This window comes from Microtus pennsylvanicus, chromosome 1 (genome assembly GCF_037038515.1).
Source record: "Microtus pennsylvanicus isolate mMicPen1 chromosome 1, mMicPen1.hap1, whole genome shotgun sequence".
Classification (NCBI taxonomy): Eukaryota; Metazoa; Chordata; class Mammalia; order Rodentia; family Cricetidae; genus Microtus; species Microtus pennsylvanicus.
This window is the reverse complement of record NC_134579.1, coordinates 27,264,522-27,279,200: the sequence shown is the minus strand read 5'-3', so window position 1 is coordinate 27,279,200 and position 14,679 is coordinate 27,264,522. Positions and strand designations below refer to the sequence as shown.

Genomic DNA, 14,679 nt, shown 5'->3' with positions numbered 1-14,679 from the left:
GTTATATGTATAAATGTTTCTGATGTAACTTTTACTTGATAACTGTTTTGTTATATGTAATTTTGCTACGTTAAAGTTAAAGCCTTTTTTTTGTTTAAACCGAAAAAGGGGAAATGATGGAGGAAGGTCATTGGTTGAATATAAAGAAACTGCTTGGCTCTCATTGGTTAGAACATAGAGGTAGGCGGAGTAAACAGAACAGAATGCTGGGAGGAAGAGGAAGTGAGCTCAGACTCGACAGCTCTCCTCTCCGGAGCAGACGCAGGAGAGATGCCATGCTACCTGCTCCAGGGAAGACGCACGCTATGAAGCTCCGACCCAGGATGGACTTAGGCTAGAATCTTCCCAGTAAGACCGGTGCTATACAGATGATAAGAAATGGGCTAGTCCAGGTGGGAGAGTTAGCCTAGAAGATGCTAGGTAGAAATGAGCCAAAGCAGTGTTTAAAAGAATACAGTGTCTGTGTAATTATTTCGGGGCAAAAGCTAGCCGAGCAGGTGGCTGGGTTGTTGGGAGACGCAGCCCCGCCGCCGCCCATATTACTACAATTCTGGTTTCTACAAGTAAAATTAAGCTTCATCTGAAGGAGGCTAGGCCTGAAGGTGTCAGGGACACTTTGATTCCCTGCAAACAGAATGTGAGACAGTGAGGTGGTGTTAAGGGAGGTCCCCAGAGATAAGTTCAGTCTTACCTCCACCTAAGACCCTGACGGCTATTTTCTCTGTTACCTGCAAGTCAGCTTTAGTAAGTCATGTAGCTAAAGAGAGTGACACATTCAGGTATGTTCCAGAGTCATGAAACATCCAGGGGAAGACAAGTCACATGTGACAGTGTCTTTGCCGAATGTCAGAGAGAGAATGAGAGAGATGCTTTCTTCAGCCTCCATCAGGGGAGGCAGTAAAATACACAGCACTTGAAAGCGGACATGTTTTGTAAAAGTCTACAGTAATGAGGAGAATAGTCCCCTCCTCTCTGGGGTTATAGTTAAGTCCTCAACCAGTGGTTGCATGAAACTGTGCATGGTCCTGAAGTTATATATGCTATGCTTTTGTTCTATTCTGAAAATATTTATCTATAACAACTTTGTAAATTAGACACATTAAAAGATGAAAAATAATAGAGAAGTTATGCTTTGCTAAAAAAAAGATTTGTCCATCAAATTGCTAACATGTAAATATTGCTACTGTTTACCCAATGATTATTTTAAATGAAACTTTTAATGACATCATATATTTAACCTCCACCAACTGATTAAAATGAACAATATTTTAAATAAGGGAGGTACATAGACCTCATGTCTCAAGGTGAAAGTTTCCCCAGGACAAATCCCTTGCTAGTGGCAGTTTCAAGTGACTAGACGAAAATACCCTGAGAAATAGCTAATCTTAGCTTACTGAAGTGCTTTGACTTCACTGCTCTTTGTATCATGCTAGCAGATTTTATAGTACTTCAGACACCCCGTAACCATTGCCAGATTGCTCCTGGTGTTGAATAGAAATAACAGCAGTATCAGTTCCTTCTTCTAAACGTATTCTAGATTTCAGATGACCTTTTCTCTATTTTTTAGTGTAAAGTATGGCAAACCAGAAGACCGCTGCAGTAAGAGAATTCTGTTTGTGTATATTAGCAGTTTTAAGAAAACTTTTAACAGAAATTGTCTCCTTACTATGATGTGTAAGGGACAGGAAAATAAAGGGCATCTCTTGAGTTTGGATGGAGAATATTTTTTCTGTAGGGTTTAAGAGCTGACTCTTACTGCCTTCAAGTAGCAAATACACTTCTGTGGTGTTGAAGCTATGTGCAAGGCACAGAACTGAATGAAGGTGGAAATCACTTCTTACCAGGATAGGGACATCAGAATTTTAGAAATATAAGTAAAAGAATATGAAAATGCATAAAAATACAATAGGACAGAAACCATAGAAAGTATCAGAAACCAGTAAAAGTATCTAGAGGACATTCCATTGACTGAAATCACCCATGTTTATTTTTCCATAGTTTTTATACCCAAGGTAACCAAGAAGATTGGGGGGGGGTTGATAAAAGACTTTATTAACATGATACAAGGGATAACTCACAATCAATTGGTTTATCACTCTGACACATCAAATCATTAACATTCTGTTGTCTGGGTAGCAAAGCTGTTCTAGATCACATATTCTGAAGACTGCCCTTTTCCAGGTGACCTCATAGTTAAAAAGAAGAAGCAGAAGCAAGTTTGCACACCCTCACCTTCTCTTAGGATGGTATGGACTTATCTTAATTTCAAAAAAACCAAGCAATCACATCCTGAGTTGGGATGTGCAACTATGCTTGTCAATCTCCAAACTCTCTGGCCTTCAGACAAGGTGGAAATGGGCTGCATTTTCCAGCCTCCAAAGGTTCATTCATTTGGTGGGAGAGGGTTCTTCCTCAACACTTATTCTGTGGTAGATTTCCAACAGCTGAAAATAAATTCAGTACAGAATCTACTAAACATGATTATGTAGTGCTGATATAACCACAACCATACACACCTGTAATACATTTATATGAAATTTAATGGAGACTAAACTGTCCTTGGAGTCCCACCTAAAGAAATCTTAATATAATAAATAGTAGAAGAAAGCTAAAGTCAAATACATTTGAAATGGGCCTTACAAGGTAAATGAAGTTGTTTGTTGTTTTTCCTTGAAAACCCCCCTTTCAGTGAGAACAAAACCTCTTTTTAAAATCCAGTGTATAAGCTCCTAGTAATTTATGGGTGAATAGTCCTGTCATCATCACTTAGAACAGCCGTTCTCAACTTGCAGGCTCCATGACTGTCTGTTCGTTCACTCTCTGTAAGGGTCACACATGTAAGATCCTGCATATTGGGTATTTACAGTATGGCTCACAACAGTAGCAAAATTACAGTTATTAAATATCAACGAAGTCATTTTATGGTTGGGGTCACCACGATATGAGGAACTGTGTTAAAGGGTCACAGTACTAGGATGGTTAAGAACCACTGATTTAGAAATATGTAGAAGATATCCCATAAGAAAAATACATGAAATATTATTGAGAATTTTAGTAAATGGAAGCTCTAAATGACATAATTATACCAATTTGTACTCAAAATCAACATGTTGTAAGTAAAAGCACAACCAAAGACAGCAAGTGGTAGATGTTGATTGACTTTTTAATAGTCATGAGGACAAATCCTCACATATTGTTAAAATCAATTACTGATGTTTTAAAGAATATAATTACGAGTACACACACACACATACAAGACTGGCCACATTATCACTGAAGATGCTAAAATAGTTTTCAGTTTCAAACCTCATTTCCGTACCCTCAGCTATTCTGGCATCAATTTTTGCTACCTGGGATACATCAGTAGTGGGGCCGTTTCTTCAGACCAGATATGACACTGGATTGGTGCTTTTAGAAACTGTTATTTCACTTTTTTTTTACTAGAAAGTACTGGACCTTTGGTCTCTGCTCCCGAGTTAGGATCTAAGATTGTTGAGAGAATCATCCATTAGAAAAATCCAGGGTCTCTGAGGTTCTATTGTATCCAATCCATCTCCTACTTAAAGCAGGCAGAGAAGATGAATTATGCACTTACAAGCTTGTTGGCGTAAGATTTAAGAGCTGTCGGTGTACACACAGCTGTTCAATAGTAATTTAGAGTTATTCCATAAATATTGGATATTTTAACACAACAGTTATTTCTCCTTTCACTCTCAAGATAGCAATTTTTCATCTGAAGTTTTTGCAGTATATTTTACATTGGGAAATATCTCTATAATCATTTTCCATTAAATGTGTTTAATGTGGCATTGCAATGTGGTCCTAACTTTAGTCATATATCTTATTGTTCATCCTTCTTATAGCATTTGTGATAAAGGCAATTGTTTTTCTTCTGAGGATACAATTTATTCTTATTAAGTCAATGGAAAATAAATATCATAGCTGAAGTTCAAGAGACAGAGAGCAATAGCTGGTCTTTTCCAGAGCCTCATTTTCTCACTTTCAGTCCCCAGAAACCTATCAATCATCACTGAAGGTAGTCACAAAGCATTTAATGTGTCATAAGACTTGCTAAAGTCTTAATAAAAATTATGTTGATGTGAGCTCTACCTTACAACAATGGCTTTTGAATACCATAACCTCTGATTTCTAGTTATTAATAGTCTAGAAATTAATTTATTTGACCATGTGACCTCTAGTTAATACCTATATCATCTAAATCACTATAAGGAAATATATATCAAGCAGCAATATGAAGCTTCATAATGTAACACTGAACTAAATTCTAGTAATCTTCTCAGAAAGTCCTTAGTACTCTCCTTTAGCTAGCTATCTTTTTTTGTTTGTCTTTTTGTTAGTTGGTTGGCTTGAAACAGGCTTTTTCTGTGCAGCTTTGGAGTCTATCCTGGAACTAACTCTTGTTAGATCAGGCTGACCTTGAACTCAGAGATCTGCCTGCCTCTGTTTCCCTAGTGCTGAGATTAAAAGCACGTGCCACCACTGCCCAGATTACCTAACTATCTTAATGTATGATATGCATAATATAATCTACTTATTTATTCAGATATTTTGGCATTTTTTTCAAAAGTTTATGGAATGATACATCCTCATTTTAATGGTCTTCTTGAAACTCTTCTGGAAAAAATGCACAACTATTAGGCCACACTTCTCACACATCCTTTGCTATATTTATCTCTAGTTATATTTTCTGATACCATATTTATTGATAAATTTGTATTTTAGACTTCAATTTTACTTGGATCTTGCATAGTGAATTTAAAAATTGGGTTTTTTATTGAAACATTTTTCGGATAATTAATATTCTTTCTCTACATTACATAGTTGATAAAGTTTATCACAAAAGTAATGCTAACTTATGGTTTTCTTTTCTAGAAGTTTTCTTTTTAATCCAAATTTAATTTTAAGTGATTCATTGTTTTGGGATTTCTATGTCTTGCTTCAGTTTTAATCAATCATTTTTGATAAATTTCCAAGTTATCACATGCAGTATGAGTGTATTTCAGCAAGCAAATCATTAAAGAAAATTTGACTTTCTTTTCTTATTTAGCATTAAGAGAGCCTTTGGTGGCCTGGGGAGATGGCCAGTTGGAAACTGCCTAATAAGCAAGCATGAGGACCTGAACCTGGATCCTCTGCACTCACATCAGAAGCAAGGCATGGTGGTGCCCATCTGTAACTTTAGATCTAGAGGCAGGGAAATATAGAGGCGTTCTTGGCACTCACCTACCGCACACTCTAGCCAATTGCTAAGTTCTGTTAGAGACCCTCTCTCAAATACAAATATAAGATGGAAAGTGATTTAAAAGACCTTAGTGGCAATTTCTGGCCTCGGTACCCATTAAATTTCTCTCTCTCTGTCTCTCTCTCTCTGTCACACACACACACACACACACACACACACACACACACACACACACACACACACGTGCATACTCTTAAAATTATAAAAATTCAAAGAGAATTTTGAAAGCCCAGGTCTTATTTATTTCTTGTTGAACTCATTAAGCTTGTGGTGAGGTCATTAATAATATTTTTCAGTGATTAAAAATATGCAAATAACTAGCCAATTGATAAAGTTTGATGGAATCCTAAATTCCAAGTTTATGTCCTTAGTTACTTGTTTACGTTCATTACAGGAAATTTATTTTTGCTCAAACACAGGTTAATAAAAAAAAAAAACAGAACAAAACAAAATAAAGCAATAACAAAGGATCATGCAGAAAGTCATAAAAAGCAGAATGTGCTTTTTAAAACCAAATCAAAATAGAGGAGCTACTTGAGATTAATAACAGAGACGGGCATCCTCAGACTTAGTTGCCTAATGATGCTGTGAGCTGAGAGTCTAATGGGGATACGTCACAGTTTTTCCCATATAGTTACCAATTCTTTTTAATTTTACCATTTTGTCTTCATTTTATAAGCCTTGAAGGAATCTAAGTTTAAAATTTTTATGGAAAGCTTAGTATCTAGTATATAACTTCACAAATGGTGTGTTGCTAAACTTAGTGACGCTAAAGTTAGTGAGTAGGTCAAAGTTACATAGGCATAAGTGGTCAGACAACGAATTACAGAGATGAGGTGGCAGTTCAGAGCAAACTGAAAAGGAGATAGAGAAACAAAGGCACTGACTAGTTCCAGTGAAAGGAAACCAAAGACACAGTACAGTCTTCTATCGGCATTCTCCTGGTGTGCACTGGGAGGTACGGGAGAAGAAAGGATGCTGAAGGAGTCATGGAAGGGAAATCGCAAGTGCACAGATGAAGAACTCAAGGAAGAAATCAGCTGAGGCGGTGAAACAAGCAGGCAGGTGTACTTGCACATTGAGTAGGACTTTGAACAGTTTCAGATAGAAGTTCTGGGATTTGAAATAAAACCCACACTGACTCTGATAAGTCTTGTTTAGAGAAAAACTACCACATTCTTGATTTCTACAACTGCTCATTTCACATTTTATAGCCAAAAGATATGAAGCTGTTATGAAATAAAACTACCACAAAGGTTATTAATCTAAAATGTGAAATTGGACATAGTTTTCATTTTGTGCTTCTAGGTCTAAAATACAAATAAGGGGATGGAGTCTCTGTGAATTAGAGTGTTGTCATAGAGCACACATTGAGGCATTTTCAAAACTGTTCTTTTTGATAAAAGGGTTTGCTTTGTGGTAAGTATGGATTTGACAACCGTGTGCTGAACAGATAGACATGGGTGTAGTTGGAGATGAAGTTATCAATTTGGGAGCTAACGGAGCAGAACTACCTAATTATGCATCAAAGTATTCCCAACACATGTAGCTTATGTAATCCTCTTGGTAATAAGCCGTTCTATTCAGAGTTTGGTGTGTGTATTTTGGCTAGTCAACCGTTTCTTCTCATAAAACTAAACAATACCTTCAAGGACATTCTAAATAGAACATTAAGCAATCTCAAGTATTTTAATGAGAATGAGGGCCTCTGCGTGTCAGGAGATAGCAGAGGAATGAGTTGCCACATTACAAGTAACGTCTCTAGTGACACAAAGGGCACAAAGGGAGGTATGTGCATGACTTGTCATCTGCCCCTGCCAAAGTATAAAAACCTGTCCTACACAGTATAAAACTCACACTCAAGATCTGTGCCTGAACAAGAAACCAAAACTACCACTCTTGACACCATGAGCTACTACCGCAGCTACTATGGAGGCCTGGGCTATGGCTTCCGAGGCTTTGGGAACCTGGCTTATGGCTATGGTTGTGGATGTGGCTTTGGAGGCTACAGATATGGCTCTGGGTTTGGAGGCTATGGCTATGGCTACCGTCGTCCAGTTTACTATGGAGGATTTGGATTCTCCCGCTTCTACTGAAATGTTTTCCTGAGGAACCAAAGTCTTAAATAGAAGAACATTACTCCAGCCTCATGCAAGGACTAAATTAAACAAACACATTGAGAAACAGGTCAAGCAGAAAACAATTTACGTTCTAAGACTTTAAGAATGTATATAATCTTATAATTCTCTATATTGTGTTCCATTATTTCTCTGCTGTCATTTCTTAAAAATTGACACATTTTGATGCTTTGCAATAAATAAATCCTAACTTATCATTGTGTGTGTGTGTGTGTCTTATATTAATGCATTTTTGTACCATGCTTGGTAATATACTTGACAAACTTTGTTCAGTATTCACACTAACATCAGCTTAGATTAAATAGGAAAGAATTTATAAAATATGAAATGAGGGGCTGAAGTAATGTTTCTGTAGTTTAGCTGAATGAAGGAGTTAATTGTATAACTCTTGAAAACTGAGTTTAAATCACTACGGCCTACATGAGATCTAGGTACAGGGCACATGCCTGTAGTCACAGTGATGGAATGGGGGCGGCGTGAAGAGAGGCTCTAGAGCAGTGGTTCTCATCCTGTGAGCCTCGAATCCTTTGGAGAGTCAAATGACTAACAGGAAACACAGATAATTTGCATTATGGTTTATAATAGCAGCAATATTACAGTTATGTAGTAGCAATGAAAAAATTATGATTGTGGTCACTTGAACACAAGGAAATGAATTAAAGAACCAAAACATCAGCAAGGTTGAGAACCACTGGTGTAGAGTTTGCTGGTCAGCCTGCCTGGCCAAACCGAACAAAACCAAGCGTAATAAGGTAGGGTAAGTTTCTCATTCTATGAGAAACCTTGTTTCAAGAGAACAAGGCAGAGAGTGATAGGGTATTGCTGTTTATGTCTTCCTATGATGTCTGCAAATGTGCAAGTAAGCAAATCCTCCAACACACACTACATGCACACACACACGCACACAGACAAAATAATTCATATGATAAAGTACAAATATCATAGTAACGTTTTGTAGTTATACTTAGTTGCCTGTGAAGAAAGTGCTGCACTATATATTATATTCACTATATGTCCTATAATGTGATAATTATGCCTACACACAAGTCTCCTACTAAGCCATGGCACTGAATTAAAAAGAATGTTTTTTAACAATATATTTGGTATCTGCATTAATTTTTGATAGATTCTTACAATGTATTCTGATCATATTCATTCCAACTAGTCATGTTAAAATTTTCCAGAGCCATCCACCTCCATAATCTCCAATTGTTAAAAAAAATACCCCATATACTAAAATTTTGTTGTCCACCTGCTTTGGGTATGGGCCAGTACAGGAAGGTTGACTTACCAAGAACTAAACCCTTAAAGAACAATGATTCCTTTTTTCTTAGGAGCCATCATTAATCCATAGTTTCTCAGTTAAAAATGGGACTTCATGATCTCACACTCAGTAGAATGGTGACTGACTTGATCTCGCTGTGTAGGCAGCAATAGCTATTGGTAGTTCTTGAGTAAGAGGGTCTGGTCATGATAAAAAACACTCTGTTTCTCTGCAAATCTTTCTGTATTTTGGCTCCTAAATTTTTTCCATTCACTCTTTGCCAGAGACCCCTAAAACTTGGAGTGAGGATTGGGATAGAAACGTTCTGTTTCTGACTGAGCCACTCCACTACTACTTATTCTTCACTTTGACTGGTCATTGAGACTCCTTTCTCAAGTGATTTTAGATTGTGTCAATTTGACAATTAAATCTAATATTGACAATAAAAGTGTAACTTTTTACTTTATTCTCTGAATCCACTGACAAGATCAACTGAAGAAGTGGTTAAATCCTAGAAAAAATTACTGTCTCTTGGGAGTGATATGCTTAACAAAAAGAAATAGCAATATTTGATGATTTGAGAATTAGAGTAAGTTTGTTCTTATTAGTATAGACACATTTAGTTATTTTGCCAAGGACCAATAGGATATTAATTCAATATCAACATCATGACATGTAAACTCTCTAAATATTATTTTCTTTGTTAAATATTTGAATGGGGGGCTGGAGAGATGGCTCAGAGGTTAAGAGTACTGGCTGCTCTTCCAGAGGTCCTGAGTTCAATTCCCAGCAACCACATGGTGGCTCACAACCATCTGTACTGAGATCTGGTGCCCTCCTCTGGTGTGCGAGCATACATCAACAGAATCTTGTATACATAATAAATAAATCTTTAAAAAATATTTGAATGGGAAAATTAAATTTATATAATACAAAAGAGAGATTAATAATTGCAATTATGAATTTTTAAAAGTTTTATATGAGGGTAGTCTGTCTTAATAAAAGTACTGTAATCATCCTTATCTTGAGAATGTAAGATGGTACAGTGTTTGTACATGCAATAAAGTCAGATGCATGATGCTGGCATTGTGATATGGCATTAACCACACAAGGATTCCATACTATGAGATTCCATAGCAATTGTTCTAATGACTGAGATGGGTAAACAGCTAACTGGTCTGTAGCTTTATACAGCTTAACAAGGGGATATGCCAGATATGAAGACAATGAATGGAATCAAAGTTAATGTTATCTAGAATGGTAAACAATTTGAAGTTTATGACACTTCTGGAATTTTTTAATTGTTATTTTTGGATCAGAGTTAAATGTAGTTCACTGGCCATTGAAAGTTATAAGGGAGACAAGTAAAAACAATTCATCAAATGTCATGCTTAAATGTTTATCATGTAATTTATCACCTCATACAATATACTTAAGAGCAAATGAAGATGAAATACACTGATAGTTTATGCTCTTTTGATATCAGAAACCATTGGAACTCTTTTTAAATCCTGAATATATGTATGCATTTAGCAAATTATACAAGACAGTGAGAGGCACAATGCCTACTTGTAAGGACTAGAATCTGAAATATATTCAGTACTTATTTATACTACTGCTCTAACATAGTAGATAAAAAGCACAGAACAGGTAAAGGGAGCATGGAACTGTTATGGTGAAAATGTACATATAAGAAGTTAGTGAAAAGAATTAGCTATATTGAATAAAAACAGAGGGCTTCCAAAATTTTATTTCACCAAATATACAGACTGTGAAAGGACATGGAGTGGGTGATACTAGGAAAATTATATTAACATATATATCAGTTAAATTTCAACCACTGACTGCAACAAGTGATGATCTGGGTGTGGAGCAAGGGAATATCTGTTGCTGCCAGGACTGCAAATAAATACAGCACAGTAGGAAGACTATGTGTCAATTTCCTACACAGCTAAACATATTCTTTAGAGATAACTCAGCAATTTTCCTTCTTAATGCTTACCCAGATGAGCTTTATGTGCACATGAAGATATGAACAAAAGATTTATTGAAGTTGTTTTCATGATTAACAAAAGTATATAACAATAAACATTTCTTTCAAAGTAAGTAGATAGACAAACTTATATTCATGAGAGGGGATCATAGCTAGAGATAAAACAGAAATGGCTTATAAGGAAGGAAAGGAAGACCCTTAAAAAAGTGTTTGGCTAAATGAAGAAGACATGGTGAAAAGGTTTGATGCTATATGACTCTGACTACATGGTATTCTGGAAAAAATTAAGAACCATAAACAACTATAAGCAATAAAAACTCAATATTTTCCAGAATATTGTGAGGTGTGCTAAGTGAAGACTGTATGAAAAACAGATTGCTTTTATCTCAGTGAAAATATTTTATATGATATTGGGTTCATGTCAAAGCCCACAGAAATGCAAAATATAAATACAAACTCTGATTGAACTGTGAGATTTGGATAATGACAGTCTGTCACAATTCCCACATCCTCTGCGATGAGTGTGCAATCATACTGAAATCTGTTTACTGAGGGGCACTATTATGTGTGTTGGGGGAGGTAATGAGGACTATCGTGTTTATACTCATCATTTTCTGAAATGTAAAAGTCTCCCAAATATAAAGTTGATTAAGAGGCACATGGAATAATCTTATAAATGGCTTAAGAACTGGTAGTTGAAGTCAGGTCAACACTAGACAAAAAGATTCTGGGCCCCTTTGGCAACATATTACATAGGTGTGTAGAGAAGAGTGTCAGGATTTAAGATAATGTCTCACGAGCTTTAGAACTACTATTTGAAACCAATTTTTACTACTGTGATATGACTTCTGTTTTGTAATTTTTTCACACTGTTGCAAAAACTTATAGAGCTATCCCATAATAACAGTTAAACCTGATAGACTAAGTGTTGACTTTAAATAGACTGTCAACATTGTTTGACCAATTGTAAAATCTAAATGAAAGAGTATGTAAAGCAAATAGCAATTATGTAATCAATAGTCTAAAATGGGCAAAAGCAAAGCAGGCATTTTTTTTTATTACCCAAAGTTCATTACTGTTCCAACACTGTAAAATTGATTCCTTCTGCCTTTCACGTGTGTTCTTCCCGGTTGCGCAAAAACAGATCATTAATTTACTTTAGAGTCTGAGAAATAAAATACTCTTGTAGAGTAAAACAGAATGCAAGCCTCTAATTGAACTTTGATTTAATTTGTAAGTTAAGGATCTAATACTGAGTATGAACAGATTTAATTGAGGACAAGACGTTGTTAGATGTGATCACTAACACATGCCAGCTTTGAGGAGTTCTATTTAGTGGGTTGGTATATGCAGACTTTGAAGATGCAATGACTCCATCCCATTACATGATGAGAAGATTTTAAGGGCCATACTATTTTGGCAGCTAAGCACATTCAATAGTTTAAAGAACGTAAAAGAGACTCTCCTTGCCAGTAGACAGTGCAATAATTAGTAGTTTTTAAGTAGCTATAATTAAAGAAAAATGATGCTAAAGGAGGGAATACATATTAAAGATCATGTGTTCTCAGGGTATATAAGCTTGACCCACACACTTGTGCTCAAGATCTCACCTTGAACTTCATACCAAGCTCTTCATCTCTGACACCATGAGTTACTACAGCAGCTACTACGGAGGCCTGGGCTATGGCTATGGAGGCTTCGGGCGCCTGGGCTCTGGCTATGGAAGTGGCAGTTACCATAGACTGGGCTCTGGCTACGGCTTTGGTGGCTATGGGTATGGCTCTGGCTTTGGAGGTTATGGCTATGGCTACAGCCGCCCACTTTATTATGGAGGATATGGGTTCTCCACCTTCTACTGAAAGACTGACTTGGAAAACCAACAGCTGAGACCATGAGAAGATTAACCAAATCAATGAAGTATTGGACCAATATCACTTTGGACTAAGTCAAGAAAATCTGAAGAGTTCAAGGTTTTAAGAAGGCTAATTATCTAACCATGCTTATAGAGATTCCCTGCTTTAATATGTATAGAAGATTCTGGTTTAGTTTGCAATAAGTTATTCTACTGGAAATCAGCACATGTGGTATTTTTTTAATCATTTGTTCATGGAAATGCTGTCGATGGCTCTTGTTTTATGTTTTGTTTACTGAGTATTTTCAAAATAAGTTATTTCACGTCAAAATAGATCTATCTACCAATAAAACCAATCAAGGCATTTGAGATGACAATGATTTTCTGACTTTGCATATTCAAGCCTTTTTGTAACACACACACATCCACACACACACACACACACACACACACTATATTTATATATATACATTATTGATAAACCTAGTTTGTTGTAGGAGGCTGTTTGCTCCCAGTTGCTCATCCCTAAAATAACCACACAGAAACTCTATTATTGAAACCACTGCTTAGCCTATTAGCTCTAGCTTCTTCTTGGCTAGCTCTTATATCAAGAATTTAACCCATTCTTATTAATCTGTGTATCACCATGTACTGTGGCCTACTGGCAAAGTTTCAACATGTTTGTCTCCAGTGGCAGCTCCATTTCTTTCTCCCATCATTCAGCTTAGTTTTCCTTGCCTACCTCTATTCTGCCCTGCACAGGCCCTAGACAGTCCTTTATTAACCAATGGTATTCACATCATACAGAAGGGAATACCACAACATCAGTTTCATTTGGTATGAATTAAAATGAGTAGTAAGTAATGTTGTCAGACTTTCTTATTAATCACAGTAATAGAATCCTTAACCCAAATGATTTCTTTACCCAGCTATGGTGATCATCTTTGAGTCCTTGCTTTCAAAGTGTGCTGCTTTACTGGACTCCATCAAAGTAATGACACCTAGTTACTCTATCAGAGGCTTATGGTGTTGGGCGGGGAATAATAACAGGTTTTATTTTTCTAGTTATTAGTAGTATTTTTCCATAATATTGGTAGGGACTAACTATAATAATAAAAAAGAGTGATCAGTACAACATCTTGCTGAATGTATTAGACACAGTACAAGGCAGAATTATTGTAATATTAGATATTTATTTATTACTTCTGTGGATGTATACAGGAATAAACAGCAGGATTCAGAATATCTTATTTTCTGGGGGATGGATATGCTTATTTTATGGACAACACATCACAATAAGTTATCAGACTCCAAACAGGTGAATAACTGCCAAATCCAAGAAAGTAAAATGTGACATTCTAAAACATACTTGATTTATTTGTAAGTTTTTGGCTTCAGCTTGAATTAATAAGGATAAAATATTCAAATCACTGGGATATTTTCCATCTAGAGCAAACAGCTAAAATGAAAAATGTAGAAAATACTAATGTTTAATGTTATTAAAAATTTCTGCATGTGTTGGGTATATGTGCGTGCGTGCGTGCACACACACACACACGCAGGTGAGAGGCTGTATGGAAGACACAGAACACAAATATGTAGCCTATGGTGATGTATAACAATGATCAAAACCATCAGATATCCTCTGACACAAATTTTAAAAATAGTCTGGTATTTCACAGATAATGGATACCTTCACAGATAACAGAAGTGGAATTAAAGGTTGCAAAAATTGCCTCTATATGCAAAGACAGAGAGGCAAGGTCACTTATGTTTAAACTTGACCTTCAGACCAACTGTGAGTCAAGACTAGGCGAACTTTACATCATACTTGAGTATCTACACAGATGAGGGTAATAAGGATGGCTGAAAATCATTTTATCCAAATAACATCTTTCCCATTATATCTTTTTACATCACACTTATTTTAGGAGATTCTCAAGACATCTTCAAGGTAAAGGGTTACTGAATTTTACAGTTATTTATAGCAGAATATTCTCAATATCTGAAGTTCCAATAAATATTTTATATCCCAAGTCACAAGTTAACTATTATTTTGTAAATAAACATATAATAGGCAAATGGAAGGAAAATAAAATGATTATTGTGAAAGTAGTTATGTATTACTTCTGATATCATGTATTTTATATGAAAATAAAGTCTTGGATG

The 14,679-nt window shown here is 36.0% G+C and overlaps 2 protein-coding genes across 2 annotated transcripts; both read left to right on the top strand.

Annotated features, from left to right (window-relative positions):
- Nucleotides 1-7,170: 7,170 nt before the first annotated feature.
- LOC142838582 (keratin-associated protein 19-5-like) lies at nt 7,171-7,359 on the top strand. Its single transcript, XM_075954085.1, has one exon. The coding sequence runs from the start codon at nt 7,171-7,173 to the stop codon at nt 7,357-7,359; it is 189 nt and encodes a 62-aa protein (XP_075810200.1).
- Nucleotides 7,360-12,304: 4,945 nt separating this feature from the next.
- Nucleotides 12,305-12,517, top strand: LOC142838575 (keratin-associated protein 19-4-like). Its single transcript, XM_075954075.1, has one exon. It carries the CDS (start codon nt 12,305-12,307, stop codon nt 12,515-12,517), a length of 213 nt encoding a protein of 70 aa, XP_075810190.1.
- Nucleotides 12,518-14,679: the final 2,162 nt, after the last annotated feature.

Coding starts and splice junctions, on each gene's coding strand:
- LOC142838582 (XM_075954085.1), top strand. CDS start 7,171: ATGAGCTACTACCGCAGCTACTATGGAGGCCTGGGCTATGGCTTCCGA.
- LOC142838575 (XM_075954075.1), top strand. CDS start 12,305: ATGAGTTACTACAGCAGCTACTACGGAGGCCTGGGCTATGGCTATGGA.